The following is a 27,924-nucleotide window of genomic DNA, read 5'->3' on the forward strand; positions in this document are numbered from 1 at the left end:
TTATTCCTGTTGGCTGCTCCCAATAGGATTCGCAACAGTGGGTCATTCCTCTGCATGTTTACATGTTGTTTTTACACCATATGCCCTTTATGACACAACCCCAATCCAAGCTTGGCACCGGCATTAAGGGTGCGCCGATATGCATCCCTCCCAATGGCATGTTTTAATTAATAGTGCCTTCTGTATTTTGAACCCCTGGAACTCAGGCACTGCTCTTACCAGCAGCATGGCTTTTACCATTACGCCATTACGACACATTACATCAAAGCAAATCTATATAAAAACCCCAAACTGTTTCTTGTGGATCTATTATCTTGGCTCAGATCTTTCTGCGTTCTTTCAGTTTTTTCCGCCATTGTGCAGGGTTGCACTGCTGACAGATGGTTTCTTCAGTTCAATCCGCATAGACTGGCTTTCTGGTTTTGATTCCAACCTCACACCATTGGCAGTTCCAAGTGACCCCAGTACAGCCTTCCCAGTTTTCATGCCTCGAGACATAGGAATGCGAGTGAGTCCAGATCGAGGTGTTTGGGGATCCAGAACAGGTTGCTGTAAACAAACAAAGAGATAAAAAAAGAGTGTTAATATAGGATACCAGGGTTGAAGAAACCAGTAGACGATAAACATACATACAGTGTATCACAAAAGTGAGTACACCCCTCACATTTCTGCAGATATTTAAGTATATCTTTTCATGGGACAACACTGACAAAATGAAAATTTGACACAATGAAAAGTAGTCTGTGTGCAGCTTATATAACAGTGTAAATTTATTCTTCCCTCAAAATAACTCAAAATACAGCCATTAATGTCTAAACCACCGGCAACAAAAGTGAGTACACCCCTAAGAGACTACACCCCTAAATGTCCAAATTGAGCACTGCTTGTCATTTTCCCTCCAAAATGTCATGTGATTTGTTAGTGTTACTAGGTCTCAGGTATGCATAGGGAGCAGGTGTGTTCAATTTAGTAGTACAGCTCTCACACTCTCTCATACTGGTCACTGAAAGTTCCAACATGGCACCTCATGGCAAAGAACTCTCTGAGGATCTTAAAAGACGAATTGTTGCGCTACATGAAGATGGCCAAGGCTACAAGAAGATTGCCAACACCCTGAAACTGAGCTGCAGCACAGTGGCCAAGATCATCCAGCGTTTTAAAAGAGCAGGGTCCACTCAGAACAGACCTCGCGTTGGTCGTCCAAAGAAGCTGAGTGCACGTGCTCAGCGTCACATCCAACTGCTGTCTTTGAAAGATAGGTGCAGGAGTGCTGTCAGCATTGCTGCAGAGATTGAAAAGGTGGGGGGTCAGCCTGTCAGTGCTCAGACCATACGCCGCACACTACATCAAATTGGTCTGCATGGCTGTCACCCCAGAAGGAAGCCTCTTCTGAAGTCTTTACACAAGAAAGCCCGCAAACAGTTTGCTGAAGACATGTCAACAAAGGACATGGATTACTGGAACCATGTCCTATGGTCTGATGAGACCAAGATTAATTTGTTTGGTTCAGATGGTCTCAAGCATGTGTGGTGGCAATCAGGTGAGAAGTACAAAGATAAGTGTGTCATGCCTACAGTCAAGCATGGTGGTGGGAATGCCATGGTCTGGGGCTGCATGAGTGCAGCAGGTGTTAGGGAGTTACATTTCATTGAGGGACACATGAACTCCAATATGTACTGTGAAATACTGAAGCAGAGCATGATCCCCTCCCTCCGGAAACTGGGTCGCAGGGCAGTGTTCCAGCATGATAATGACCCCAAACACACCTCTAAGACGACCACTGCTTTATTGAAGAGGCTGAGGGTAAAGGTGATGGACTGGCCAAGCATGTCTCCAGACCTAAACCCAATAGAACATCTTTGGGGCATCCTCAAGCGGAAGGTGGAGGAGCGCAAAGTCTCGAATATCCGCCAGCTCCGTGATGTCGTCATGGAGGAGTGGAAAAGCATTCCAGTGGCAACCTGTGAAGCTCTGGTAAACTCCATGCCCAGGAGAGTTAAGGCAGTTCTGGGAAATAATGGTGGCCACACAAAATATTGACACTTCAGGAACTTTCACTAAGGGGTGTACTCACTTTTGTTGCCGGTGGTTTAGACATTAATGGCTGTATATTGAGTTATTTTGAGGGAAGAATAAATTTACACTGTTATATAAGCTGCACACAGACTACTTTTCATTGTGTCAAAGTGACATTTTGCCAGTGTTGTCCCATGAAAAGATATACTTAAATATCTGCAGAAATGTGAGGGGTGTACTCACTTTTGTGATACACTGTATATACAAAGACCTCATTCAACTTTCCCTCCCTCTAACACAGCTAATTGTGTTTGTGTGGGTGTCCAGATTCGAATTCGCCATTTCTAACACTGTGCTAATACAAGTGCCCCAAACATAGGAAGTATTTAGATCTTGGTTAATTTAATCAGTTATCAGATATTACGTTTTTTGTTAATTTAATAATTATTTTCACTAGCGCCTTAATTCAGGTCAGGGGTACGGTGGGTCTGGCACCACCAGGAAACAGCAGACACAAGGCAGGTATACGCCCTGCACAGGGTGTCTGTCAGTTAAAGACCAGCACACACTCACACATTTACTTACATCTAGGGGTAATATAGAGCGGTCAATTCAGAGTAAAACGTATAGATTATAGTATGTTTTTTTATGTTTGCTACACTGTGGTTCCCCTTATATATAGCAGTACTCACCACATAAAGTGTTGGTCTTGGTGGTGCTGTGGCAACCTGTGTGATAGTAAGGCTGCTTGTTACTTTGCTTGATACTGCTTTATTGATGGTACCATGGTGCGGGGAGCGTAATACAGTTCCTGTTGAAAGTTCCTTGCTTTCAGTTGCTGCAGCAGCAGGCTTGACCATAACAACAGAGCTGCTGTTTTCACAGCTCTTTTTGAATTGTTGACCTAAATGAATGTGAATCTTGTTGTCCTCTGTGGTAATGAGATTAGCGTTCGAGTTACACTTTTTAATCGGTGTTGGGACCATTCGTTTTTCAGGAGTCAGTTTGAATACAGCCCGGCCTGTGATCATTTCCTGTGATTCTGGGGAGCCGGACATGTCTGCCATGAAAGAGGTGTTGACTGACAGGGTTACAGGTGACGTTGGTCTCTCGATAGATGGGGACTTAATGCTTTCTGGAGACCTAGCTCTTGAGATAGCTGTGATGGTTATTGGAGACTTTGCTCTTTCTGGACCTTTTGGATCTTTGCTTTTCTCTTTTGGAGAAACTACAGTGGTTGGAATGATTGTAATTTGTGGCTTTTGTAGCCCTTGGGAGGGTGTTGGTATGGTACTGTTAAAAATCTCTAAGGAAGTGCTGCTGATCTGTAGGGTTGTCTTGCTGTTCTGGTGGTCAGGAGTCACTCGAATGTGAAACGGTTGGCCCTGCTTTGGGGTTATTTTAATTTCCGAATGTGTAGTATCCCCATTTATAGACACAGATTTTTCTAAAGAACTCTGGGTATGGCTGTCTTTCTTCTTTATCCAAGGAATACAGGATTTCTTTAGTGCAAGGTCACTAGGTGGGGGAGGATAAAGTTCCCTGACTGTTGGTCTTGCAGAAGGCTTCTTGAGGCTTCTCTGTCGAAGGGTGCTCATAATTTGGTTCTCTTCTTGGACTGACTTCTTAATGAATACAGCAGGAGTGTCATCATCACTGGTCTCAGTTGCACCGGTATCTGTCTGCACTCCTGTAGACATCATTGGAACATCCATAATTCTTCTTCCATTGTTACTTGGCCTTAGTGCCCGGCTGTAGCGCTTGGTGATCTCAAGTTCTTTGGTAAGATTAATAACTTCATTACTCATGTTCTTTTTCTGGTCCTCCTCTTCATGGAACTTTTGTTGTAGTACAGAGTAGTTCACCTGCAGCTGCGAGAGCTGGTCCTCCTTGTTCATGAGCTCATGGATCTTCTCTTTTAGAGCTTGAACATCTGCCTGCAAGTCTTTGTTCTTGGTTTCTTCTAACCTGCACCTCCGCCATAGCTCAGCTTCTTTACTAAATGCCTCTTTTTCTTTGACCATGTTTAGAGCAATTTCACTCCTCATTTCCTCTACCTGCTGTGAGAGGGATTTAGCCTTCTCTTGTTCATTCTTAAACCTTTTCTCCAACATATCGTATTCATCCTCTGTCTTAAGCAGATCTCCCTCGACCACTTCAAGCTGCTTGAGACGATTCCTTAATCGTTCGATTTCCATGGTCAGTTCTGATATTTTATTTTGATCTTTGATACTGCAGTTGGAAAGCCTGGTCACTTCTAAGTTTAACACTTTGTTGGGAGATTCCTTTCCTTCATCCTTCACAGCATCATTCGTTTGTTTGATCAAACTAATCTTAGAATTCAAATCTTTACATTTCTCTTCCTCTGTGGTAAGCTTAACCTTCAGCTCCTCTTTCTCTTTTACCAAAGTACTTACTTTTGCCTCCATCTCAGATTTAAATTTTAAGAGTCGTTTACTCTCCTCTATCAACCTCTCAGTAACCTCCATCACCTTCTCTTGTTCTGCTTTAAACAGTTTCTCGACTTCTTCTCTTTTCTTCTCCTCTGACCTTATTCTTTCTGCCAGGTTTTTGCGCTCATTAACCATTATTGCAGTGACAGACTTGAGCTTCATGACCTCTTCTTTTAGGACCAATTCCGCTTTCCCCAGTTTCAGCTCAGATGTTTCCACCTCTTTCATGCGAATCTTAACCGCCACTAGCTCATCTGCTATCTCCTTTGTTAGGTTTTTCTCTTTGTCCAGGGCACATTGCAGCTGGGAACACTCAGTCCTCCCTATATTAAAGGCTTCCTCAAGCTTCTCTAGCTCTGTGATCCGCTTTTGCAGCTGTTCCACTTCCAACTTCAAGTCCTTGTTATGTTTCTCCTCAGTCTGAAGATTATTTTTCAGCTCATTGCATTGCTTCTCAGTTTTGCTTATCTCCTCATCCTTGCCCTCCATCTCCAAGACTTTTTTATGTAAGTTCTCCAGCTCCGCCATTAAGTTTGAGTTACCACACTGACCCTTGCTGATTTTGTCCCGAAGTTCCTGCAGCTCCTCTGCTGATTTTTGCAGAACTGCATTGGTCTCTTCAAGTTCCTTAGTTTTTTGTAACAGAGCTATTTCTGTCTGGCACATCTGTCTATTCTGAGACTCTTGGCTGGCCAGTTTAGCTGCCATTTCATCATACTGCTGGGCAAACTTTAAAGACCGGACTTTTAGATCACCTTCAAGATGCAAAAGCTTCTGTTTGTCTTCTTTTGCCTTGCCATCAACTTCACTCAGTGTCTGGTCTTTCTCCTCAAGTCTCTGAAGAAGTTCTTGAATCTTCTGGCTCTGCTGGTCAATCTGGTCCAGGTGAAGTTGTTGTTCATCAACCAGCATCAGTGCAAATGATTTTAGCTTGACCAGCTCTCCACGAACTTTCTCTAGCCTCTTGAAGTGTTCATTGTCCTTTCGGGTTTGGTAGGATTTTTCTTGTTTTAACAACAGCTTTAATCTAAAATAGAGCATCAATGCAAATAATTAGCATTTTACACAACACACATTAATTAGAACACATCATTAATGGGTTGTAAAAGTGCTCTGTTCTACAAGAGCATCATGGTGGTATGCTGGTATGCGGTGTTAGACATTAAAATGGGCAAACAGTGAATTTTAAAATATTTTTTATCATACATTAAATTGGATAATATACCAAGATAATTGTCCAAAACACTGTCACAAAAACCCCAGGATGGTTTATAAACATAAATTGAGCCTGGATTTAATTAAGGTAATATGGCATGCTTATGTAATGAATCACAAAATGGTCTAAAATTAATTCCCTCCATTGCACAGTTAAATTAATTTAGCCATTTTTGCTTATTATTATAAATTATTGAAAATCAGACCAAATTGTATAAATGTACTAATTTATTGTCTGTTTTACAACTGTTTTATCCTGGTCATGGTCACGGTGGGTCTGTTTTATTGGGTGAAAGGTAAAAACCCCTCAGACAGGTTGTCAGTCCATCACAGGGCAGAAACACACACACGCACACACTCAGGGCAATTTTAATTGGCTTAAGTTAGCCTGACTGCATGTCTGCCTGACTGCTTGTGGAAGAAAACCGGAGCCTCTGGAGGAAACCCAACATGCAAAGTTCACACATTGAGGACCTTGGATGCCTGCCAGGGAATCAAACCCAGACCCTTCATGCTGAGGCAACAGCACTACCCACTACACCACTGTGTCACCCCACAGTTTATAAAAAATTAACACAAATATCTAGGTTAAACAAACAGTTAAACATACTGTATTATAAAAGTGTATACTACATACAATAAAAACTATTAGTTTTGCAGAGTTTCCATGCATATTTCTGGGTGTGGGTGCTTCTTTTAATGAGTTGGAGACCAGCACAATAAGGTAGCTTTGCCAAACAAAAGCATCTCTACTGTTTTCTCATTCTTTGCTAGAACAATTTTATGACCCTAAATTAAAGTTTCTACAGTTTCTTTAAGTCAGTTTTTATAAAGACAACAAACTGTAAAAGTGCATGTAAAAAATACTAACAAATGTTCGTCAACACTTACCCTCCAGGCTTAGTGATCCAAAGGGGTGCACATGTACCAATAGAATGACTCATGCATCTCGGTTTAAAGGCATCAGCTAGGCCTTCTACTATCAGTGGAATTACTCATTACATTCCACACGTGCGCTCCTGACACAGAGAGGTGAAATTACTTTAAAACCCCTCCTAAACCAACCGATGATGTCATTTGCCCATATATGGCACAGCCTTTAGAAGCTCTGCACTGAAATACATTGCACTGCACCCTGATGGGGTCATACTCCAGCTCGTCAGCAAGTTTTGGTTTTAACACTGGTTCTGAGCAGCCCTGTGTTTCGAACTCGAGCTGCCCCTTGTTTGCATTTTAGCAGCCAAGCCTTTTTGTTTAAGAAAGGCATGCAAGGCAAATTGCATGCAAATTGCTAGGGCAAGGAAGGGAGTGAACTCAGTGTGTGCCATCATCAAGCCCTTATGCTCAAACTCAGCAACCAAACATGAATGTGACTGATGTGACAGTAAATTACATTTACTGTAAAGATTCATAGATTTGTGCTATTTACTTGGTAGCTTAACATTACACAGTTAATTCTAGGTAATTACACAGTTCATACATACAATATATGGTCAAAGGTATGTGGACACTTGACAATAAGCTTGTTGGACACCTCTTTTTAAAACTATAGGTATTATTATGTAGATACTATCCTTATTTGCAACTATAACAGCCTTTACGTCTTGAGGTTTGTGCACTCAGGCGCTGATGTATGACAATACCTGATTTGGAATTTACATTCAAATTTATCCCAAAGGTGTTTAGCGGGCTTGAGGAAGAGACACTGTACACGCCATTAGAGTCTCTACATGGCAAACTCATCAAACCATGTCTTTACAGACCTCATGCACAGGGGCTTGTTCATGCTGGAAGAAGAAAGGTCCTTCCCCAAACAGTTGCCACCAAGTTCAAGGCTTATAAATTATTTTATAATACACTTTTTAAGCCTTTTAGCAGTGGGTGTGGCTAAAACACCTGAAAACAATCATTAGAAAGGGTGTCCGCAATGTCACAGCAAGAAGGGCCTGGGTTTGATTTCCCAGCGAGGCAGCCTTGTGTGGGTTTCCTCTGGTTGCTTTGGTTTTCTCCCACAAGTCCAAAGACATGCAGTCAGGCCAAATAAAGCTACTAAAATTGCCCTAGGTGTGTGAGTGTGTGTGTCTGTCTGTTCTGTAATGGACTAAGGACCTGTCCAGGGTGTTTTGTACCTTTTACCCAATGAATTATACCCTTCATGACCCTGACCAGGATAACACGGGGCATTCTGATTAGATCATTCTATTTTTAGGCTATATTTCTGGAAGTATTTATGCAATGCATTTTTTGCCTAGAATTCCACATATGTAAACATCTTCTGTGACCCCCATCTGCATTTCAGACCATATATAAGGTCCAGATGTAAGGTTAAGAACCACTGGTCTAAGACCTTCATTCATGTACTTACAACATTAATTGGAATTCTTACCTTTCTCTTTCTTGTTCCAGCAAGTTGGTGAAGTCATCACTCTTGTTCATGTAGTCAACATGTTTACGTTTCTCCACGTCCAGCTCATGAACCACGCGGCGATGGCATTTCTCAGCCAGTAGCAGCTGCTCCAGCATTCGCCGATATGTTTCCTTGTGCTTATCCTGAAGCCTGTCCAACTGTGGAGAACATGAGCAAAAAACTTGTTAGTACTAATAAAATAAAATAAATTTTTTCTCTTTCATAAAAAAAGTAATTGCCAATTAATTGGCTGCAAAAGACAATTGCAAATGAATGTGCCTATATTGTCTTTGTTTTCTAAAACAAAGTTTAGAAAAATGAGTTGTTAGTCATATTGATGTCAATTGTTAGTCATGTTCACATATATACATTGCATACCTCTGCCATTGGCTTTTCATACACATCATCTTGGTGTGTGTTGTGCTTGATAAGCAGTGCATCTCTCTGCAAGGCCTTCAGAGGTTTGGTAGGAAGAGCTGAACCGTACCGAGACTCAAGCAACTCTGGGCGACTGAGGCCGGATTTAAGCACCTGGATCACATTCTCACGCGCCTGAGGAAAACATGCAATCTTGTGGTTTTATAGAAAACAATTCAATATTAGATCTGTTGAGTATCAAAATGAGCTCAGCTTTCAGATGAAAGATTCGCCTAGAACTCATTTATAGCTAGAGTCAAGAATTTACCTCTACTAAAGAACATGTATGTGACTAATCGTTTTTTTAGTGACTGAAGGCTTAAAATAATTTGGTTTAGAACTTTGTGGCATTCTAACTTCAAATTTTGTCAGTTTTGTCAATTTAGAAAAGAACAATATTTTATGGCACTAGAGGGAGCCCACGGCCTTGAAATGTAGAAATGGGCCTGTGATACGGATAGCTCACTGGATATGGGTTGATGTGGGAGAGGTGTTGCAGTACAGTGGTCCCCTGGGATGCTGCATTATAGGGGTTCCATGGGATGTAGTAGTATAGCAGTCACCTGGAATGTTACAGTATAGGGGTCTCTGGGATGTTACAGTATAGGGGTCTCTGGGATGTTACAGTATAGGGGTCTCTGGGATGTTACAGTATGTGGTCTATGGGATGTTACAGTGTAGGGGTCTCTGGGATGTTACAGTATAGGGGTCTCTGGGATGTTACAGTATGTGGTCTATGGGATGTTACAGTGTAGGGGTCTCTGGGATGTTACAGTATAGGGGTCTCTGGGATGTTACAGTATATGGGTCTCTGGGATGTTACAGTATAGGGGTCTATGGGATGTTACAGTGTAGGGGTCTCTGGGATGTTACAGTATAGGGGTCTCTGGGATGTTACAGTATGTGGTCTATGGGATGTTACAGTGTAGGGGTCTCAGGGATGTTACAGTATAGGGGTCTCTGGGATGTTACAGTATATGGGTCTCTGGGATGTTACAGTATAGGGGTCTCTGGGATGTTACAGTATGTGGTCTATGGGATGTTACAGTGTAGGGGTCTCTGGTATGGTATAGTATAGGGGTCCCAGGGATGTTATAGTATAGGGGTCTTTGGAATGTTACAGTATAGGGGTCTTTGGAATGTTACAGTATAGGGGTCTCTGGAATGTTACAGTATAGGGGTCTCTGGGATGTTACAGTGTAGGGGTCTCTGGGATGTTACAGTATAGGGGTCTCTGGGATGTTACAGTATATGGGTCTCTGGGATGTTACAGTATAGGGGTCTCTGGGATGTTACAGTATGTGGTCTATGGGATGTTACAGTGTAGGGGTCTCTGGTATGGTATAGTATAGGGGTCCCAGGGATGTTATAGTATAGGGGTCTTTGGAATGTTACAGTATAGGGGTCTCTGGGATGTTACAGTATAGGGGTCTCTGGGATGTTACAGTATGTGGTCTATGGGATGTTACAGTGTAGGGGTCTCTGGTATGGTATAGTATAGGGGTCCCAGGGATGTTATAGTATAGGGGTCTTTGGAATGTTACAGTATAGGGGTCTCTGGAATGTTACAGTATAGGGGTCTCTGGGATGTTACAGTATAGGGGTCTCTGGGATGTTACAGTGTAGGGGTCCCAGGGATGTTATAGTATAGGGGTCTTTGGAATGTTACAGTATAGGGGTCTCTGGAATGTTACAGTATAGGGGTCTCTGGGATGTTACAGTATAGGGGTCTCTGGGATGTTGCAGTATATGGGTTCCAAGGAATATAATATTATAATAGTCCCCTGGGATGTTGCAGTATAGTGGTTTCCTGGAGTACTACAGTAAGGGGGTCCTCTGGGATATTGTGGTACAGTATAAAGGTTCCATGGGATGTTAGAATATGGGGGTCACATTAGATGTTGCAGTATAGTATTCCCTAAAATGTTGCAATATAGGGATTCCATAAAACGTTGCATTGTAGGGGTTCACTGTGATTTTGCGCAATAGGAATACTTTAAAATATCACAGGATAGGGGTTCCATAAAAAGTTGCAATATGGGGTGACCTGGAGATTTTCACTCCAACCCCCACTCCCTACACCCCAAATCCTTCTACTATGCAAAAGTTCTTAATGTTGAATACTAAAACCGATAAATTATTGTATGATTAAGTTCATGCTAAAGGCTTAATGCACTTAGGACTCTTTAATACTGATGATCAAAGCCGTAATATTTTTTTGTCTAATTGTACTGTACAAGCTTGGAGATTAACTTGTTTTGTTTTTATGTAATAGAAGGACAAGGTGTTAACTTAGCTGTCAGGACCTGAGGGAAGGAAAGCTGATACTGTGTGCCGACTTAGTCTGGCATCTGACCAACTGAGAGGAGGTCCACACAGTTCCTATATGGAACGTCACTCTGACCTGTTTAAATTAGTCTGTGTTTGTGTGTTTGTGTGTGTATATACAGTATATATATACAGTATATACTGTATATATATATATATATATATATATATATATATATATATATATACAGTATATACAGTACAGTGTTGACCTGTTGACTTTGTGTTGATATGCTTTGGATTATCCAGATCCAATGGCAATTTAGTTTAAGTCCATGATGATATGTAGTTTCCAGGGTGTTTGTAAAAAACAGCCCCACAACATCATAAAGCCTCCACTATACTTAACAGTGGGCATCAGGTTGTTTTCAGTGTCGTCATCCTTCTTTTTATGCCAAATACACCTTGAGTGCTTGTTGCCAAGCCTCATAAATAATCTGTCATCATGGAGGTGCCATCTGATGGTAGTTTTGGAGACACGGTGACATCAAGCTGCTATTTTTTTCTGTAACTCCCCAATAGTGAAGTGTACACTCATAGTTTATCCCTGTGGCAGTGGCAGCTCAGTGGTTAAGGTTGCGCACTGGTAATCATAAGATTGCTGGTTCAAGCCCCAACATCGCCAGCTTGCCACTGCTGGGCCCCTGAGCAAGGCCCATAACCCTAAGTTGCTCGAACTGTATTCGGTCATTATTGTAAGTCGCTTTGGATAAAAGCTCCTGCTAAATGCCGCAAATGTAAACATGTTCCAATTTATCCCATCCTGGCATTTTTAAATAGTTGTGAACAAACACAGCTTACCTGGACCTCCCCCTCCATGATTCCCAGTAACTTCAAAAGATCATCTTTGGACAGATCTTTCAACCTGATGCTTCCTGTGGATGTATTCTCAGTTTCTGTCATCAGATTCTCTTCATCCTTTAGATGAACTTTGTCCTTGATGATCTTCTTATTGACCTGCAGTTTTACATCACCCTCCTCCTCTTTACTAATCTCATGGATAGCATGAGGGACGAGAACACCATTGGGTGGGCTTTCTACTTCGTTACCTTTGGACCTCATGTTGCTTCTAAAAGTCAGGAGAAATGTAGAAAAATGCATCTTAATCAATATCAGTTACACTACATCTAAGCATGTTCAAGAAAATTAGCAAATAATTAGCAAAGTAAATAATTATGATTTTTGATGACCTGAATTTCTGCATTAATTATTCATAAAGTGGGATTTAATCTTCATCTAAACCTTGTATACATTAAATACACATTTTCCCTAAAAGCAATATAACAAACACACATGTAGTCATGTCTTTATGGTTAAGCATTCACAGTCCAGATTGGAAATAAATAATGGCAACCATTATAATCATCTTTAACACCTTGTAGAACCTTTAGCAACAGTAAAGATTCTTGCAGCTGCTAAACAGAGTAATTTTAGTCCATATTCTTCAGCTCATACACTCAAAAAACTAAACTCATGCTGTTGTTGCTTTTACTCGGGTTTCCTTCATTGAAGTAACTTAACAAATTTGTGTTGGTGAGTGAAACTTGAGTCAGTTGTGTTGTTTCTATTAAATACAGTTGGGTTGTCAGATTGACTTAATATGTGCATGTTTGGTCAATGCAACACTGTGAAGTAAACTCAACAGGCTTCGTTACTCTCTACATCCGGGGCATTCGTGGCTGTCTGTGAGCTCCTCTCTTCAGCGAGGCCATTTTCTTTTGGAGGGAAGCTGTGCAAGTGCGGTGAGTATTTGTTATATTTATGTATAATTCTGAGCTGTAGTAGCTGTTTTATTAACAGCGTTTTGTATGATATGGGTCATTTTGATAAGCGAAACCTCCCTGTGTAAACAGATACCAGACTAGTTAGCCTATTAGCAAAGTTAGCATTAGCGGTTTTCAAACGCTCAGTTTGCACTTGGAATTCGCATTTAAAGTATTTTAAACCATTTAGGTCGCATCCCAGTGCATGTTGTAACCTCATGTAATGTATATTTAATTTTTATGTCCAGTTACTTATATTTTTGTGCATTGTGTGAATCGCCAACAAAGCTAGCGCTACTAGCTAGCAGCATTAAACAGGTCAGTCTTTTCTCAATTTTGAGAAACGTTAATGTTGTTAACGGCAACGTTGTGCATTTTATTGATAATGCAGTTGAATTAAGTGTCTTCAAAAGCATCCAAGATGCAAATGGTTTATGTAGTTTAATGAACTGTGTTGGCCGTTTAAGCCGAGTCCACTTTGGCAGATTTATTGTAATCTGAAGTTATACAAAAGTCGCTTATTTTGAGGCAACGCAACAGTTCTGAGTGAATTGGACGATTTCCCGCAGGACAGACACCACGCATGCTCAGAAGCTCTTCTAATGAATGTGGGATGGCGAGGGATGAGAGCTTGGTAAAAAGCAGTGAGATAGAGAATCGAGCTACATCCGAATACTTATCTTAGTAAGTATGTCTTTCTAACATAGTTCGTTAAGTGAATATGTGGTTAGACTTTGATATTGATAGTTTTAGAGTACATTACCCGTATAATTTTAGACTCGGCTCACATTAGCTAGCCAATGTTAACTAGCTTGTGAAAACACTATTGAGCTTTTCAATTACAGCTTACAATATACATTATATGGACAAAAGTATATTCACATTATACTTCTCTATTATAACTCTCATCCTGGCCTTAATCCTTATAAATTGTTACCTTGTCAAGTATTAATGTAATACAGAGTGTAAAATTGTGCTTGTTTTGTATGTTTTCTAGTTTCAGCTCTTTTCTAACCACAAGTTTTGTGAAGGTGTTTTGTGGCTCTTTAGTTATGGTAAGTATAATGCCATCTTGCAAATTATTGATTAAAAGTATTTAGCATAACTTATAGACCATTGAAGTTGTCATTCTGTAATTTATGACTATTTTCTCCATGAGGATTTTTAAATGGGGTTTTAGTAAACCACCTCTATCCCTCCCTGTTTAGCACAAAAATGTTCCAAACCCGTGGTTTTATAGTAAAATCCCATCTTACTTACTAACATTTTTTTTGCATTTTTTGAAGAAATAATTTATGAATTTTACAGTTAAGTTTCTCAAATGTAACTTTTTGTAATAGTTTCATATCCATGGTTGACAACAGATTTTTTTGTTTTGTGGTGTGCATCTTTTAGCTAAAGGCATATTTGTTCTGTTTTTGAGGATGTTGAGGAAAACCAGGAGATGGAGCAGACAATCCTAGGAATATTTGCCATAAAGCAGGAAGGTGCAGAACCCACAGATGAGCTGGAGGATGTTAGAATTATCATTGAAGGTGTGGAGGTGCTTCGTGACCTTGGTAACATTGCAAATGCAGTCGCCATTTTATTTGGCCTCATGTACTCCCTGGACTTGAGCTACCCAACAAAAAGTACACATTTGAGGTTCTACAAAAAGTTGTGATGGAACTGGATGGCAGACATCTCTCAAGAAAGGCTCAAAAACAAACTGTTTGAAGGGACAGTGTAAACATCACATTGCAAGTTGCAATGAAGGCTTGGAGCTAAAAAAAAAAATGTTGGATCCATATGTTGAACTGTTAATGTGTTGTAGGGAGTGGCATGGTCTTAGTTTCTAATGATTGATGTCTGAATGTTTTAACAGACTTTAGAATGTTCATAAAAGAGAGCAAGGATAAGCGTAGCAATTAAAAACTACTTGAGAGGTTGCATTTTTATGTCTGTTGGAGAAAGGGAAAAAAAACTTTAAAGTAGAGATTACCAGAGAATGGCATAAAAAAATTTTTGAGGATGTTGAGGAAAACCAGGAGATGGAGCAGACAATCCTAGGAATATTTGCCATAAAGCAGGAAGGTGCAGAACCCACAGATGAGCTGGAAGATGTTGAAGGTGTGGAGGTGACCTTGGTAACATTGCAAATGCAGTCACCATTTTATTTGGCCTCATGTACTCCCTGGACTTGAGCTACCCAACAAACCTCAAGTACACATTTGATGATCTCCGAATGTTGTGATGGAACTGAATGGCAGACATCTCAAGTGCAAATGCAGTCGCCATTTTATTTGGCCTGAGAGGGCAATAAGGTATTTCTGTAGCAGGAATACAAGGGTAAGAGAAACCTTATGGTTGACATACGGCGATATAGAGTGAGCCTGGAGTGAAAGTCATGAGCACCAAATTAACATTCAAATTTTACATTACTGTTTGTGATCTGTTTAGCATGACATGTTGGTTTAAACATGTGCTGTTTTGATGAAGTTCTGGCTGTTCATCAATCATCAGTAATGTAAAATTTAATTTGGTGCTCATGACTTTCACTCCAGGCTCACTCTATATCGCCGTATGTCAACCATAAGGTTTCTCTTACCCTTGTATTCCTGCTACAGAAATACCTTATTGCCCTCTTATTCATGCCATTCTCTGGTAATCTCCACTTCAGTTTTTTTCCCCTTTTCCAACAGACATAAAAATGCAACCTCTCAAGTAGTTTTTAATTGTTACTCTTATCCTCTCTCTCTCTCTCTCGTGAACATTCTAAAGTCCGTTAAAACATTCAGACGTCAATCTTTTGAAATTTTTTTGGGTTTCTTTTTTTTTACACCACTGAAGGTGAGAAAAGAAAAACAGAGGAATTTGTTTACTTTATTATTATTATTTATTTTATTTTGAAGTACACTATATTGCCAAAAGTATTCGCTTGCCTGCCTTCACACGCATATGAACTTGAGTTCATCCTGAAAAACTTACCATATAGAAGCATTTGTAGTTTTGCAATTACTGACTGTAGTCCATCTGTTTCTCTGCATGCTTTGTTACCCCCCTTTCACCATGTTCTTCAATGGTCAGGACCACCACAGAGCAGGTATTATTTAGGTGGTGGATGATTCTCAGCACTGCAGTGACACTGACATGGTGGTGGTGTGTTAGTGTGTGTTGTGCTGGTATAAGTGGATAAGACACAGCAGTGCTGCTGGAGTTTTTAAACACCTCACTGTCACTGCTGGACTGAGAATAGTTCACCAACCAAAAATATCCAGCCAACAGCACCCCATGGGCAGCGTCCTGTGGCCACTGATGAAGGTCTAGAAGATGACCGACTCAAACAGCAGCAATAGATGAGCGATCGTCTCTGACTTTACATCTACAAGGTGGACCAACTAGGTAGGAGTGTCTAATAGAGTGGACAGTGAGTGGACGCGGTGTTTAAAAACTCCAGCAGCTCTGCTGTGTCTTATCCACTCATACCAGCACAACACAAACTAACACACCACCACCATGTCAGTGTCACTGCAGTGCTGAGAATGATCCACCACCTAAATAATACCTGCTCTGTGGTGGTCCTGTCCCCCCACATCCTGACCATTGAAGAAACATATGGGCTACATTCAGTAATTGTAAAGTACAAAATGCTTCTATATGGTAAGTTTTTCAGGATTAACTCAAGTTCAAATGCGTGTGAAGGCAGGCAAGTGAATACTTTTGGCAATATAGTGTATTTTCTATGTGGCATATTACATTGGTTTATCATTCATATGAATATTGTTTTTTGTTTACTCTAATTTAAAATTGTTCCAATAAAGTGTTTTTTTTTTTTTTTTACAGACTAAAACTGTTTGATTTTACAGTTTCCTGAAATAAAAAGTTTTTCAAAAGTTGGAAAGCTTAAGTTTTTGGTTTGTGCAAGTGATATGTGTGTGCCATTAAAAGTCAAACAAGTTTAAGGTTTGTTTAAAACATTTGTGACAGTTCTGCTAATGGTTGTTAGACTGAAAGGCTGACCATTTTGTATATTTCTTTTATTGTTGCCAAATCCCCCAGAATTAGTAAGTCCACTTAAAATTACTACCATTGTTGGAATGAAAACCATTTAAGTAAAACAAAGTTTAGTAGTTTCCCCACTTGTTTAAACCAGTTAATTAACCAGTTGGAAATACAAAGTACAGTTAGTTTTACTAAATTCAGTTGAGTATCGGAGGTCCAACAGTTATGTTACGTTTACATAAGTGAGTTAAGTTAGTACAATTAAATATATTTCTGTTGTCATTAATCAACACAATCAAGTAAAGCAAAAGAAAAATAATTTTGTTGAGTTTATGTTTGTCAGTTTAGTTAGCTAGACACAGACCTATTAATTAAAACTGAGCTAACCATATTAGAGTTATGTTGGTTTTACTTAATACAGTCACATCGGTTTTACTTAATATAGTTATGTTGGTTTTACTTAATAAAGTAATGTTGGTTTTACAAAAGTTAGTTATTTGAAGCTTATTAATATAATTTAATTATATCTAACACAACTCAGTTAGGTGGAAATTGTTGACATAACTGGATTAAGTAAATCCAATGAATTATTTTTTTGAGTGTACTACAGCATATGAATTCTGAACCTGAAGTCAGCCTTCCCATTACACACATTCTCCTTTTTTCACTGTTCTGTTGTTGATGTATTCATATGTGTTGGGTCATGGTTTTACTATCCAACCTATTAATTTTAAAAAAGATTTTTGATTACAAATATAGTGCTCCCTCCACTATGCTTCTTTGTAGTCTTGTGCATTTCTTGCACAAATGTTTTTTATCCAAAGAACATTAGCCCAAAAACATGGGCTTTATTCCTATCACTGGTCTTTACATATTCAACTGTTGACATCCATTTGAACATCTCACAGACCAGAAGTGAGGTTAGAAACCAGGTGCCCAGGCATCTGGAGAAATGTAGCACTCACACTGTTGCACCACAGTCATTGAATGCACAACAAGTACAACCGTCTCTTTTCTCTCTCTGGTATGGAATAAAGAAATAAAATAAGTAAATACCATCATCTCTAATTTCAAGTGTTGGACTATCTGAATGAAACTCTTTGAAGTAAGAACTGGTCTCTCAGACTGGGCTTTGTTATTGGTTCTACTTGCATGGTTCTTGGTAGATATGTAAGATTGGCACCAGAAGGACATAATGATTTTTGAGGTGGTGCCAGCAGCCCTGTTTCTTGCCAACTGGTACAAGCCTATGGGAAGCATCATACTGTGGTGGAGAACTGGATGGTTACTATAAAAGCATCTCGTCAATAAAATTGCTATTTTAATTGAGTTAAACAGCAAAATGGTTTAACTGAAACTGGCAATCCACCATCTGCAATTTTTTCTGCAGAAGACGGTTTGCAATTAATTATTAGCTTTAACTAAAACAGCTAAAATCCACAAAAATCACTGATTTTGCTATAAACAATTGTGGGTTTTTATTTTCTAAACAAAATTCTTTAATCAGGGGTCCTGGGGGGTTTGTATGGATTACTTCAAGTGAACTGACTTTAAATCACCCCTATGTGTAAGTGAGTAAGTGATGCCCTGCAATGGACTAGCACCATATCCAGAGTGTAATCCTTCCTTGTGCTCAGTGTTTCTGGTAGAGGGCCCAAAAGCTCCCTGCCCACTTATTTGATAATTACATTTAAAGATTAAGTATCATCTAAAGGTTTTACTGCACAGCTGGGAAATTGAGGGCTACAAGATAAGCACGTGTAAGGTTTTTTGTGCAAGCCTGTGCATATTATTGCTATTCAACCCTTTGCACCTATAATTATACAGGCAGTAGTGGAATAACATTCAGTTAGCTATATGCAGATGTTGGGCACTACTTATAAATTACACATTTTGTTGATTTTAAATGTAAAATTCTGCAGAAACTGTTACAAATGTTAATAGACACGTACTGCACAGTCATTGTTGCAGTTAATTCTCATAACTTAGGTCTTAATTTACTTTTTAGGACTTGTTATGCAGGTCACTGGTCATTAGTAATTGCCAGAGCAAAATAAATAGTCTGTTTTTTTATTTTTATGGCTAACGCTCACCTCTAAGTGACTTAGGACCTAAAAGAAAATCGCGAATGAATGCCTACAAATTAGGAGGTGGCAATAAACAGACAGTAAGGTGCTTTCAGACAATAATTTCCTTTGCAACTTAAATTGTCCAAAATGTCTTTACAAAATTAAGGGGAACTGTAGAAGTAAAGGCAACATCTAGAAAAACCAAGCAAAATTGTGGGTGAAAACACCCACATGAAAATATCTAAAACAAGAATAGGAAGACAACGCCTACTACAAAAAGTGAATGCCAGCCCTGCTGTCTGCCAGAGTGGGTGTTACTGTGTACTGACTTTAAAGGGTTACATTTACTATTATTTATTCTATATTTCATTAATTTATTGGCTGTTTTACAATCGCTTTATCTTGGTAAGGGTTGCTATGGGTCCAAAAGGTAGGAAACACCCTGGACAGGTGACCAGTCCATTACAGGGCATACACATATTCTCACACACACACACACACACACACACACACACACACACACCTAAGGGCAATTTTGTATGTCCAGTTGGCCGAACTGCATGTTTTTGGAGAAAACCGTGGGAGAAAACTGTAGCACCCGGAAGAAACCCACACAGACATGGGGAGAACATGCAAACTTCATACAAAAGGACCTGGACCGCCCCACCTGGAAATCTAACCCAGGACCTTCTTGCTGTGAGACGACAGTGCTACCCACTGAGCCACACTTTTTCTATATTTAAGTTCTTTAAATATAAAAAAATGTTCATTAATGTCAACTGATTATGAAACCTAAAAAGTGTTTGCAGAGATTTTGTTCACATCTCATTTATTTAAGTTGGCCTTTTTCATACATACATGCCTATATCTAAGTTAATGTAAGTTGTTTCTGTTTTGCTGTGTCATCTAGACCTGGACGCACTGTTAAAAATGTGTAATATATATGTGTAATAAATGTAATATATGTGTAATAAATGTGTAACAATTTTAATAGCACTTAATAAATAATAAAAAAATTTAATAAATAATACATAATTTTGGGCATTTATTCCACAGAGCTTTGTAGTAACCTCTTTTAATCAAAACATAATTTGGATAGCATAAAGTCATAATAGTCATATTTTACAAAACGTATTTTGTTTTATTTTGTACTCTTCATGAAAAAAAACAAGGCCTTGTGCAGTTTAGAGGAGTATTTGCAAATCTGTGTTTGTGTTGGACTAACCATTGGAACAAATTTTGTTTTTCTAAGTTTGTGTAATTATTCCCTGCATAGTTTTACAACCCACATGATTACTGAGCGACGATGGGAGTATAAACAAACTACTAAGGTATTTCCTCTGGGTATTTAAATGACAGTAATATACTGCATTGTATTTATATAGCAGATGCATGAGTGAATCAAAAAACACATAGCCCTAACTAAAATGATTTAAAAAACAGACAACAATGATTTGCAAATTAAACTAAACACTTTATTTATCTATTATTTATATATTTACTTACTAAAAAATTGGGACAGGGAAATGTTTACCACTGTGTTACCTTTTCTTTAGGCAGTGTTCTCTAATTGTGAACTGAGGGCACCAGTTGTTAAAGGCTTTTTGGTTAACAGTCCGTATTCTCTGTTGTTGTATTTTGCACTTTATAATGCAGCACTCGTAAAGGATTGTAAGGTCTTTGGTCTTGTAATTCATGTACAAAGTTTCCTCCAGGTTCTCTAAATCTGTTAATAATGTCAGCTATGGATGGTGAAATCTTTTAATCTCTTGGAATGGCATGTGGAAAAACATAAACATGTTGGACTGTTCACTTACGTGATTTTTCACAAAACTTGGCCCATTGTTTTTATGAAATGACAGCCTATTGTTAGAACTTCTTTTATACCTAGTTCCAACAGCACAATCTGTTTGTTATTGAAATTTACTTAATTTCAATGTGTTAGAGGCATCAAATTAGGAATTACAATTTAATAAAATTATTAGAATTGATAAGATAGATAATTAAATATATTTTTATATATATATATATATAAATAAGATATGTGCTATATTGGGATGTCTGAAGTCTCTGCAGCTGGCAGTGGTTTCATTTGGCATCTGAAGTCAGCCGTTAAAGATAAAGCTTCAACTGGTGCCGGCAGCTGTCCAAATTCCACATTCCAGTGCTGCCATTGAAGAAATGAAAGATTTTAGAGAACTTGCCACATGGTGACCCCAGTGTGTTTAAATAAGGGCTTGGTGAATCTGCAACAGCATGGAAATTGCAGTACATTATGTTTTCAGCAAAAAATTGGGAGACTAGAACCCTAGACTAGTGATCTAGAACCTTAATGCTCTTAAAGGATAATATCTACTTAATGTATGGTTTGAGTAAGATATGTTTATGAAATCTCAGGCAGACATTTATGGGGTTAACCATCAAACACTAGCATGAAAATCAGTGGAGAGACACTTTGAACATCTTGATCATATACATCTATATTACACACTAAATAAAAAAGTCTGTAACTGTGTGGACCAATAAAACTGGCAAAATAAATAAAATACCACACTTTATTTAACAATTATGTCAACATACTTATTTTAAAAACATGTATTATTTTTGAACTTATTGTCAAATTGTGGGCCAAAATTGCAAGAAATATTTGTTACATCAACTGATATGAATAACTACCAAACTGGTCTTTTGTAAACCAAAACCCAACCATGTAGCCCTCTTTGGTTACATGACATCATCACATAGCCCTTCATATAGCTGTTTAGAGGGTGCACGGGGTTCTGAGAAGACATAAAGTTCAAGCTGTAATATTAGTAGCAGGCACAAATGACACCAGGTTAACCATCTCCTAACAAGTACAAATGAATGTGTTCTCGATCTCATCAAGAAGCCAAGAAGATGTCACAGCTAGGCAGGAAACATTATTCAAAATGCAATAAAGATAAACAGTAAACATCCACTTTTCAGGGGTAATTTGTTCTTGAATTTCCAAAGAAATTGACTTCTCTCCAGAGATCTTTATTCACAGATGTTTTAGTACAAGAGGCAATTGAGACGGTTCCAAATTAAAGAGTGGCTGCACGGAACCAAACCACAGTGACATAAAACATGATGTCATAACAAGTGTAAAGCAAAAACAAACATGACGTCATCACAACTATAAAATGCAAGACTGTCTTAATTCATTGTTCTTTTTTTTTTTTTTTTTTTTTTTTCCCCACTTTTCCCCCCCCAATTTTTCTCCCCTAATCTAGTCGTGTCCATTTACCCTGATTGCGTCCTCTATACTGATTCGACCCTTTACCGCTGACTGAGGACGCCTCTCAACTGACATACGCCCCCTCCGGCACGTACAGTCAGAACAGACTGCATTTTTCACCTGCATGAGTCGAGTTCATACACTTGACGGGCACTGTGTATGGAGGACCACACCCCCATCAGCATTATTCCTCAGCCCTGTGCAGGCGCCATCAGTCAGCAGGGGCCGCAGTTGCACCAGTTATGAGGACCTATGATCCGACTTTCTTACCCTCTAACCCTGAACAACAGCCAATCGTTGTTCATGCAGCCTCCCAGCCCAGTCGGAAAGGCAGAGCTGAGATTCGATACGATGTATTCGAAACCCCTACTCTGTTCTTTAATTGTTCTTTAATATGGAAGAACTAGAGAAGTTATAGGTAGCTGCGTTGTTATGTAGCAGCCCAGCTAATGGTGGGCATTGACATTAACAACATGGAGAAAATTGGCTAAGAAAAGAGAGTACTGCTAACTAATACTAATACTGCACTGAGCATTTAACCCCAATGATTATTAGACGCTTTACCACAATATACTACAGCATTTTAGAACAGGCTAAATCAGTCTACTGCTACTTTTCTCACTTTCAATGTGAGATTAAGCTTCTTATAACCCTTGTTTACTTATCTTTACCAGGTATGCCAATATTTTTGGAGGGAATTTCCTATTTTTGGGTCAAATTAGCAATATCAACACTAAACACATCATTCCAATTAAACAGAGACTTCTTAGCAGGAAAAATAATATAATTATTGATTAAATCTTGATTAAAAACTAATAATTAATTACTGTGTGATAATGCATATTTTGATTAGTTTGGCTGGGGTTAAATACATATTTAAAACATACTAATGTACATTAAGATTCTACTTTTAAAATCCCAATTGTTTCTACCTGATAAGCAGTAGATAGTCACTGTAAAGTCACTGTACTACTAAACTTCAGCTTTACAAACTGTCTAGTGTAGTCATGTGTGGATTGGTATATAAACCCAAAATAGTTTATTGCTGGTTAAATGCTGGTTTATTTCTTGTATTTTTTACTTTAATTTAATTTTACCTGGCATGTTTTGGATAGCATTTTAAACCGTATATTCATAAATACATTGGCGTATAGTAAAATGAGTATAACACAGCAACATGGGTCCTGTGGACTTGGGTTTATTTCTAAGTTGAGTTCTCCATGTGTCCTCCCACCTTGCCAAATCATGCAGAAGATACCCTTTGGCTACTCTAAATTGCTCCTTGGGTTTAGTGAGCATTAAAGTTAGTAAATGTATGAGTATCTGTTGGCCTATGATAGATTGTCTTACAGTCCAGGGTGTAATCCTGCTCTGCACCTAGTGTTTCTGGATGGTGCCACCTATCATAACCCTGACCAGGATGAAAAGATTAGGAAAAATTAACAAATAAATGATTTTTTACATCTGGTATATTTAATGACAGTGATCATTTATTGAGTACATAAAAGAAGTTAATGGTTGTAATGAAATTATCAGCTTTATATGAGCCATGTGTGGAAATGACAACTGCTGCTGTGTAAATGAGCCACTGGGGAGTTGGCTCTTTACACACCCTGGCACCACGCACTTGCTGAGTCTGAGTGTCATGTGTGCTATGACCCCTCAGAATGGCCCACTTCCCAGAGGCCCCACACCCCTGAATACAGTGTTACATTACAGTACAGTGTCAAATGGTTTACAGTCAGGCCTGCAAAGTGTAAATACAGTGAAAAACTGCAAGTGGTGTAAGCATGATAACACAGGACACTTACAGGATTGTAACCGCATTTGTAGAAAAGTTGGGACGTTTTGTACAATGCAATAAAAAGAAAAATCTGTGATTTATTGATTCTCTTAAAGTTTTACTTATCTGATAAAAGTAGAAAGAAAAGATTCTCAGTATTTTCACTGATCAACTTCATTGTAGTTTGTAAATGTAAACACATTTAGAATTTAATGCCTGCAACACACTCCAAAAAAGTTGGGACAGAGGCGTGTTTACCCCGTATTCCATCACATTTCCTAATAATGACACTAAGTGTATTAATTAACAAAATATAGTTAAGTTGATCAGTTGATTTTTTTTTCAGCTTTAGTCAGTTACATAAATATTTAAATCACAGAACCACAGGAAATTACAGATTCTTCCTTTTACTGTATTTTTACACAATGTCCAAACTTTTTATTTTTTATTTTTTTTTATTTTAGGATTTATTTTTATTTTTGTAATAGCTTATTAAATGCCAGAACACAAGTAAACCCAGAAATTCCTTTATGCAATTCCTACTTTCACACTGAATGTTATCAGCAATGTTGTCATACATACCTGCCAAAAGAGCAATGATCTCACTAGCTATCTATTCCTTATCAGCTTTGTCCTTCTCACTGTGACTCATATACAGTGGGGGAAATAAGTATTTGATCCCCTGCTGATTTTTTAAGTTTACCCCCTTACAAAGACTTGAACAGTCTATAATTTTTATGGAAGGTTTATTTTAACAGAGAGAGACAGAATATCAACAAAAAATCCAGAAAAAACATTAAATAAAAGTTATAAATTAATTTGTATTTAATTAAGGGAAATAAGTATTTGATCCCCTACCAACCAGCAAGAATTCTGACCCCCACAGACCGGTTACGTGCCCATGAGGCACACAAATTAGTCCTGTCCCTGTATAAAAGACTCCTGTCACAGAATCAGTTTCTTCCGTTCAAATCTCTCGACCACCATGGGCAAGACCAAAGAGCTATCAAAGGACGTCAGGGACAAGATTGTAGACCTGCACAAGGCTGGAATGGGCTACAAGACCATCAGCAAGAAGCTTGCGAGAAAGAGACCACTGTTGGTGCGATAATTCGAAAATGGAAGAAATACAAGATCACAGTCAATCACCCTCACTCTGGAGCTCCATGCAAGATCTCACCTGGTGGGGTAAGAATGATTCTGAGAAAGGTGAGGTCAGTCCAGAATTACACGGGAGGAGCTTGTCAATGATCTCAAGGGAGCTGGGAGCACAGTCACCAAGAAAACCATTAGTAACACACTTCGCCGTAATGGATTGAGATCCTGCAGTGCCCGCAAAGTCCCTTTGCTCAAGAAGGCTCATGTACAGGCCCGTCTGAAGTTTGCCAATGAACACCTGAATGATTCAGAGAAAGCTTGGGAGAATGTGATATGGTCAGATGAGACCAAAATTGAGCTCTTTTGCATCAACTCCACTCGCCGTGTTTGGAGGCAGAGAAATGCCCGGTGGGGATGGAGTTCTTGGGGTCATATCCAGCATTTCTCTGCTCCCAGCTCCCTTGAGATCATTGACAAGCTCCTCCCGTGTAATTCTGGGCTGACCTCACCTTTCTCAGAATCATTCTTACCCCACCAGGTGAGATCTTGCATGGAGCTCCAGAGTGAGGGTGATTGACTGTGATCTTGTATTTCTTCCATTTTCGAATTATCGCACCAACAGTGGTCTCTTTCTCACCAAGCTTCTTGCTGATGGTCTTGTAGCCCATTCCAGCCTTGTGCAGGTCTACAATCTTGTCCCTGACGTCCTTTGATAGCTCTTTGGTCTTGCCCATGGTGGTCGAGAGATTTGAATGGAAGAAACTGATTCTGTGACAGGAGTCTTTTATACAGGGACAGGACTAATTTGTGTGCCTCATGGGCACATAACCGGTCTGTGGGGGTCAGAATTCTTGCTGGTTGGTAGGGGATCAAATACTTATTTCCCTTAATTAAATACAAATTAATTTATAACTTTTATTTAATGTTTTATTTCTGGATTTTTTGTTGATATTCTGTCTCTCTCTGTTAAAATAAACCTTCCATAAAAATTATAGACTGTTCAAGTCTTTGTAAGGGGGTAAACTTACAAAATCAGCAGGGGATCAAATACTTATTTCCCCCACTGTAAGTGATGCAGAAACTTATGTAGTAGTAAAAGCAAAAACACTAAGATATTTATATAATGACCGGAATAAATGTAAAAATAAGCAATGACAACTATTTGAGTTGTTCATAGCTTATTACACAGGATTAGATGTATATTTCATACCAAGCAGTTGTGATAACGAGGATTAAACCCAATCAGTGGGTTGTAAATATACAAGACAGAAACATAATCTGGCAGCACACAATCATTTAATCACTCTAATTCAGCTGATGCATGTTTTGAATGTGGGAGCAAACTGAACTTTCTGTTTAAAAACTATGTGAAAAATGCAAAACAGCGACAGGATCCCCAGGACCCTTGTTGATCTACAGGCACCCTATTTACAGCATTTAGCAGATGCCTTTATCTAAAGCAAATTACAATTGCAACCGATTCAGGTTTAAGAGCCTTGCTCAGGGGCCCAACAGTGATAACATGTCAGTGGTGGGCTTAAATCAGCGACCCTCTGATAACTAGTCCAGTACTTTAACCACTAAGCTACCACTGTCCTGTTGCATCACTCTGCTACCAGTACACTGGTTTGGGAGAGAACATAATATTTATGTGAAGGGACACGTTTTAACCACTTTCAAAGCATACACGCACTCCAATTTACACACTATGACTTTTGACCTTGTAGTAAGAGAAGGTTTTTTTAATTAATACCAAACAACAAATTTAAAGTGAGAAACAATTACCACTTTTGCGGCATTGTGATTCATTTCACTTGGCACATTAGTTTAATGATTCAGAAGGTTGTTGGTTCAGACATGTTCTCAACCCTTGAGGTTTTCTTGACTTGTATTTGGTCACAACTGTACATTGCTTTAGATAAAAGTGTCCAATAAATGAAATAAAAAGATTCGAAAATCTCACAGCAAAATCACAGCAAGAAGGTCCTGGGTTTGATCCACAGGTGGGGCAGTCCGGGTCCTTTTCTGGTGTAGTTTGCATGTTCTCCCAGTGTCTGCGTGGGTTTCCTCCGGGAGCTCCGGTTTCCTCCCACAGTACAAAAACATGCAGTCAGGTTCATTAGAGACACTGAATTGCTCTATAGGTGAATGGGTGTGTGTATGTGTGTGTGTATGTGTGTCTGCCCTGCGATAGACTGGCGCCCCGTCCAGGGTGTTACTGTGTGCCTTGTGCCCATTGAAAAGCTGGGATATGCTCCAGCACAACCCCCAAGCAACCCTAACTGGATAAGCGGTTAAGAAAGTGAGTGATACTGGCTGGGCCTTGCAAGTACTTTAGCTTCTGTTTTGAGTTATTTTAGCTTTAGATATTAAATTGTTGTCTTGTTGAAAGTTTCAGATTTATTTTCTTGGCTGATGAGATAAAATTCTCCTTTAATATGTAGTAGATGCCATAAAGAAGATACATTTGCATGCATTACAAAACCAATGAGAGTGAATGTGCTAGACTGGCCTGCCTGTCATCAAGAACTTGGACTTTTTCCCAGTCAAAAACTGGGGCACATAAAAGGCTATATTATCTTATCTTACATAATAAAGCACACTATACCACAACAGAGACTCTGGACTACTAAGCAGCTAAATTGTTATATTAGGAAGAAATGGACTTGGAAAGGTAACTTCATCACAGTAACATGGTGTAAACATGTCACTGTACCAACTTTAAATTGAGAGTGAGCATGTATATATGTATTGATTGATCAAAACATTAAAAGGATTTGCTAATAATTGCTGTTTTTATTGTACATTTTTGGAAATGTGTTTGTGGAACCTACATAGCCTACATAACCTACAGTTCTAAAACATAAATATTGCTAAATGTAACAGATTGAAAGCACCTAAGTGAGAGTAAAAATACCCTAAAGTACAATTTACAAGTCATTAATTAAAATAGCAGACTAAATATTTTGCCTTTGCAGTAGAATCAGTAAACACATGTTACCATTTTAAAATAATATTAATTCCACACTTACCCGCAGTGCTCCCTGAACCTCTAGTGAGGACAGTCCTTTAATTAAGGTACAGTCAAGCTCTTCTAATTAGAATAGCTTTAGAACAGCTACCAACAATAAAGTC

At 38.9% G+C, this 27,924-nt stretch overlaps 2 protein-coding genes across 2 annotated transcripts in view; one reads left to right on the forward strand and one right to left on the reverse strand.

The window, feature by feature from the left end:
* Positions 1-201: 201 nt before the first annotated feature.
* On the reverse strand, positions 202-27,828 carry LOC134325358 (filamin-A-interacting protein 1). Its single transcript, XM_063007529.1, has 6 exons — positions 27,822-27,828; positions 11,638-11,905; positions 8,470-8,643; positions 8,071-8,249; positions 2,709-5,496; positions 202-549 (listed from the first exon to the last, which is right to left on the reverse strand). The coding sequence occupies exons 2-6, from the start codon at positions 11,896-11,898 to the stop codon at positions 340-342; spliced, it is 3,612 nt and encodes a 1,203-aa protein (XP_062863599.1). The 5' UTR covers positions 11,899-11,905; positions 27,822-27,828; the 3' UTR covers positions 202-339.
* The window catches only part of LOC134325700 (transmembrane protein 87A-like), a 43,142-nt gene continuing 29,847 nt past the window's right edge, over positions 14,630-27,924 (forward strand). The window contains exon 1 of the mRNA XM_063007943.1: positions 14,630-14,725. Coding sequence (XP_062864013.1) covers positions 14,630-14,725 — 96 coding nt within the window. The remainder of the gene's footprint in view (positions 14,726-27,924) is intronic.

The sequence above is a fragment of the Trichomycterus rosablanca genome, chromosome 13, assembly GCF_030014385.1.
Source record: "Trichomycterus rosablanca isolate fTriRos1 chromosome 13, fTriRos1.hap1, whole genome shotgun sequence".
Classification (NCBI taxonomy): Eukaryota; Metazoa; Chordata; class Actinopteri; order Siluriformes; family Trichomycteridae; genus Trichomycterus; species Trichomycterus rosablanca.

What these genes read in the sequence shown, in the direction of transcription:
- LOC134325358 (XM_063007529.1), bottom strand. Translation starts at nt 11,898, where the DNA reads ATGAGGTCCAAAGGTAACGAAGTAGAAAGCCCACCCAATGGTGTTCTC. An exon ending in TCATGGAGGGGGAGGTCCAG is followed by an intron (nt 8,644 to 11,637) that starts GTAAGCTGTGTT and finishes TGTTTTCCTCAG; the next exon opens with GCGCGTGAGAATGTGATCCA. An exon ending in CTGGAACAAGAAAGAGAAAG is followed by an intron (nt 5,497 to 8,070) that starts GTAAGAATTCCA and finishes GCTCTATTTTAG; the next exon opens with ATTAAAGCTGTTGTTAAAAC.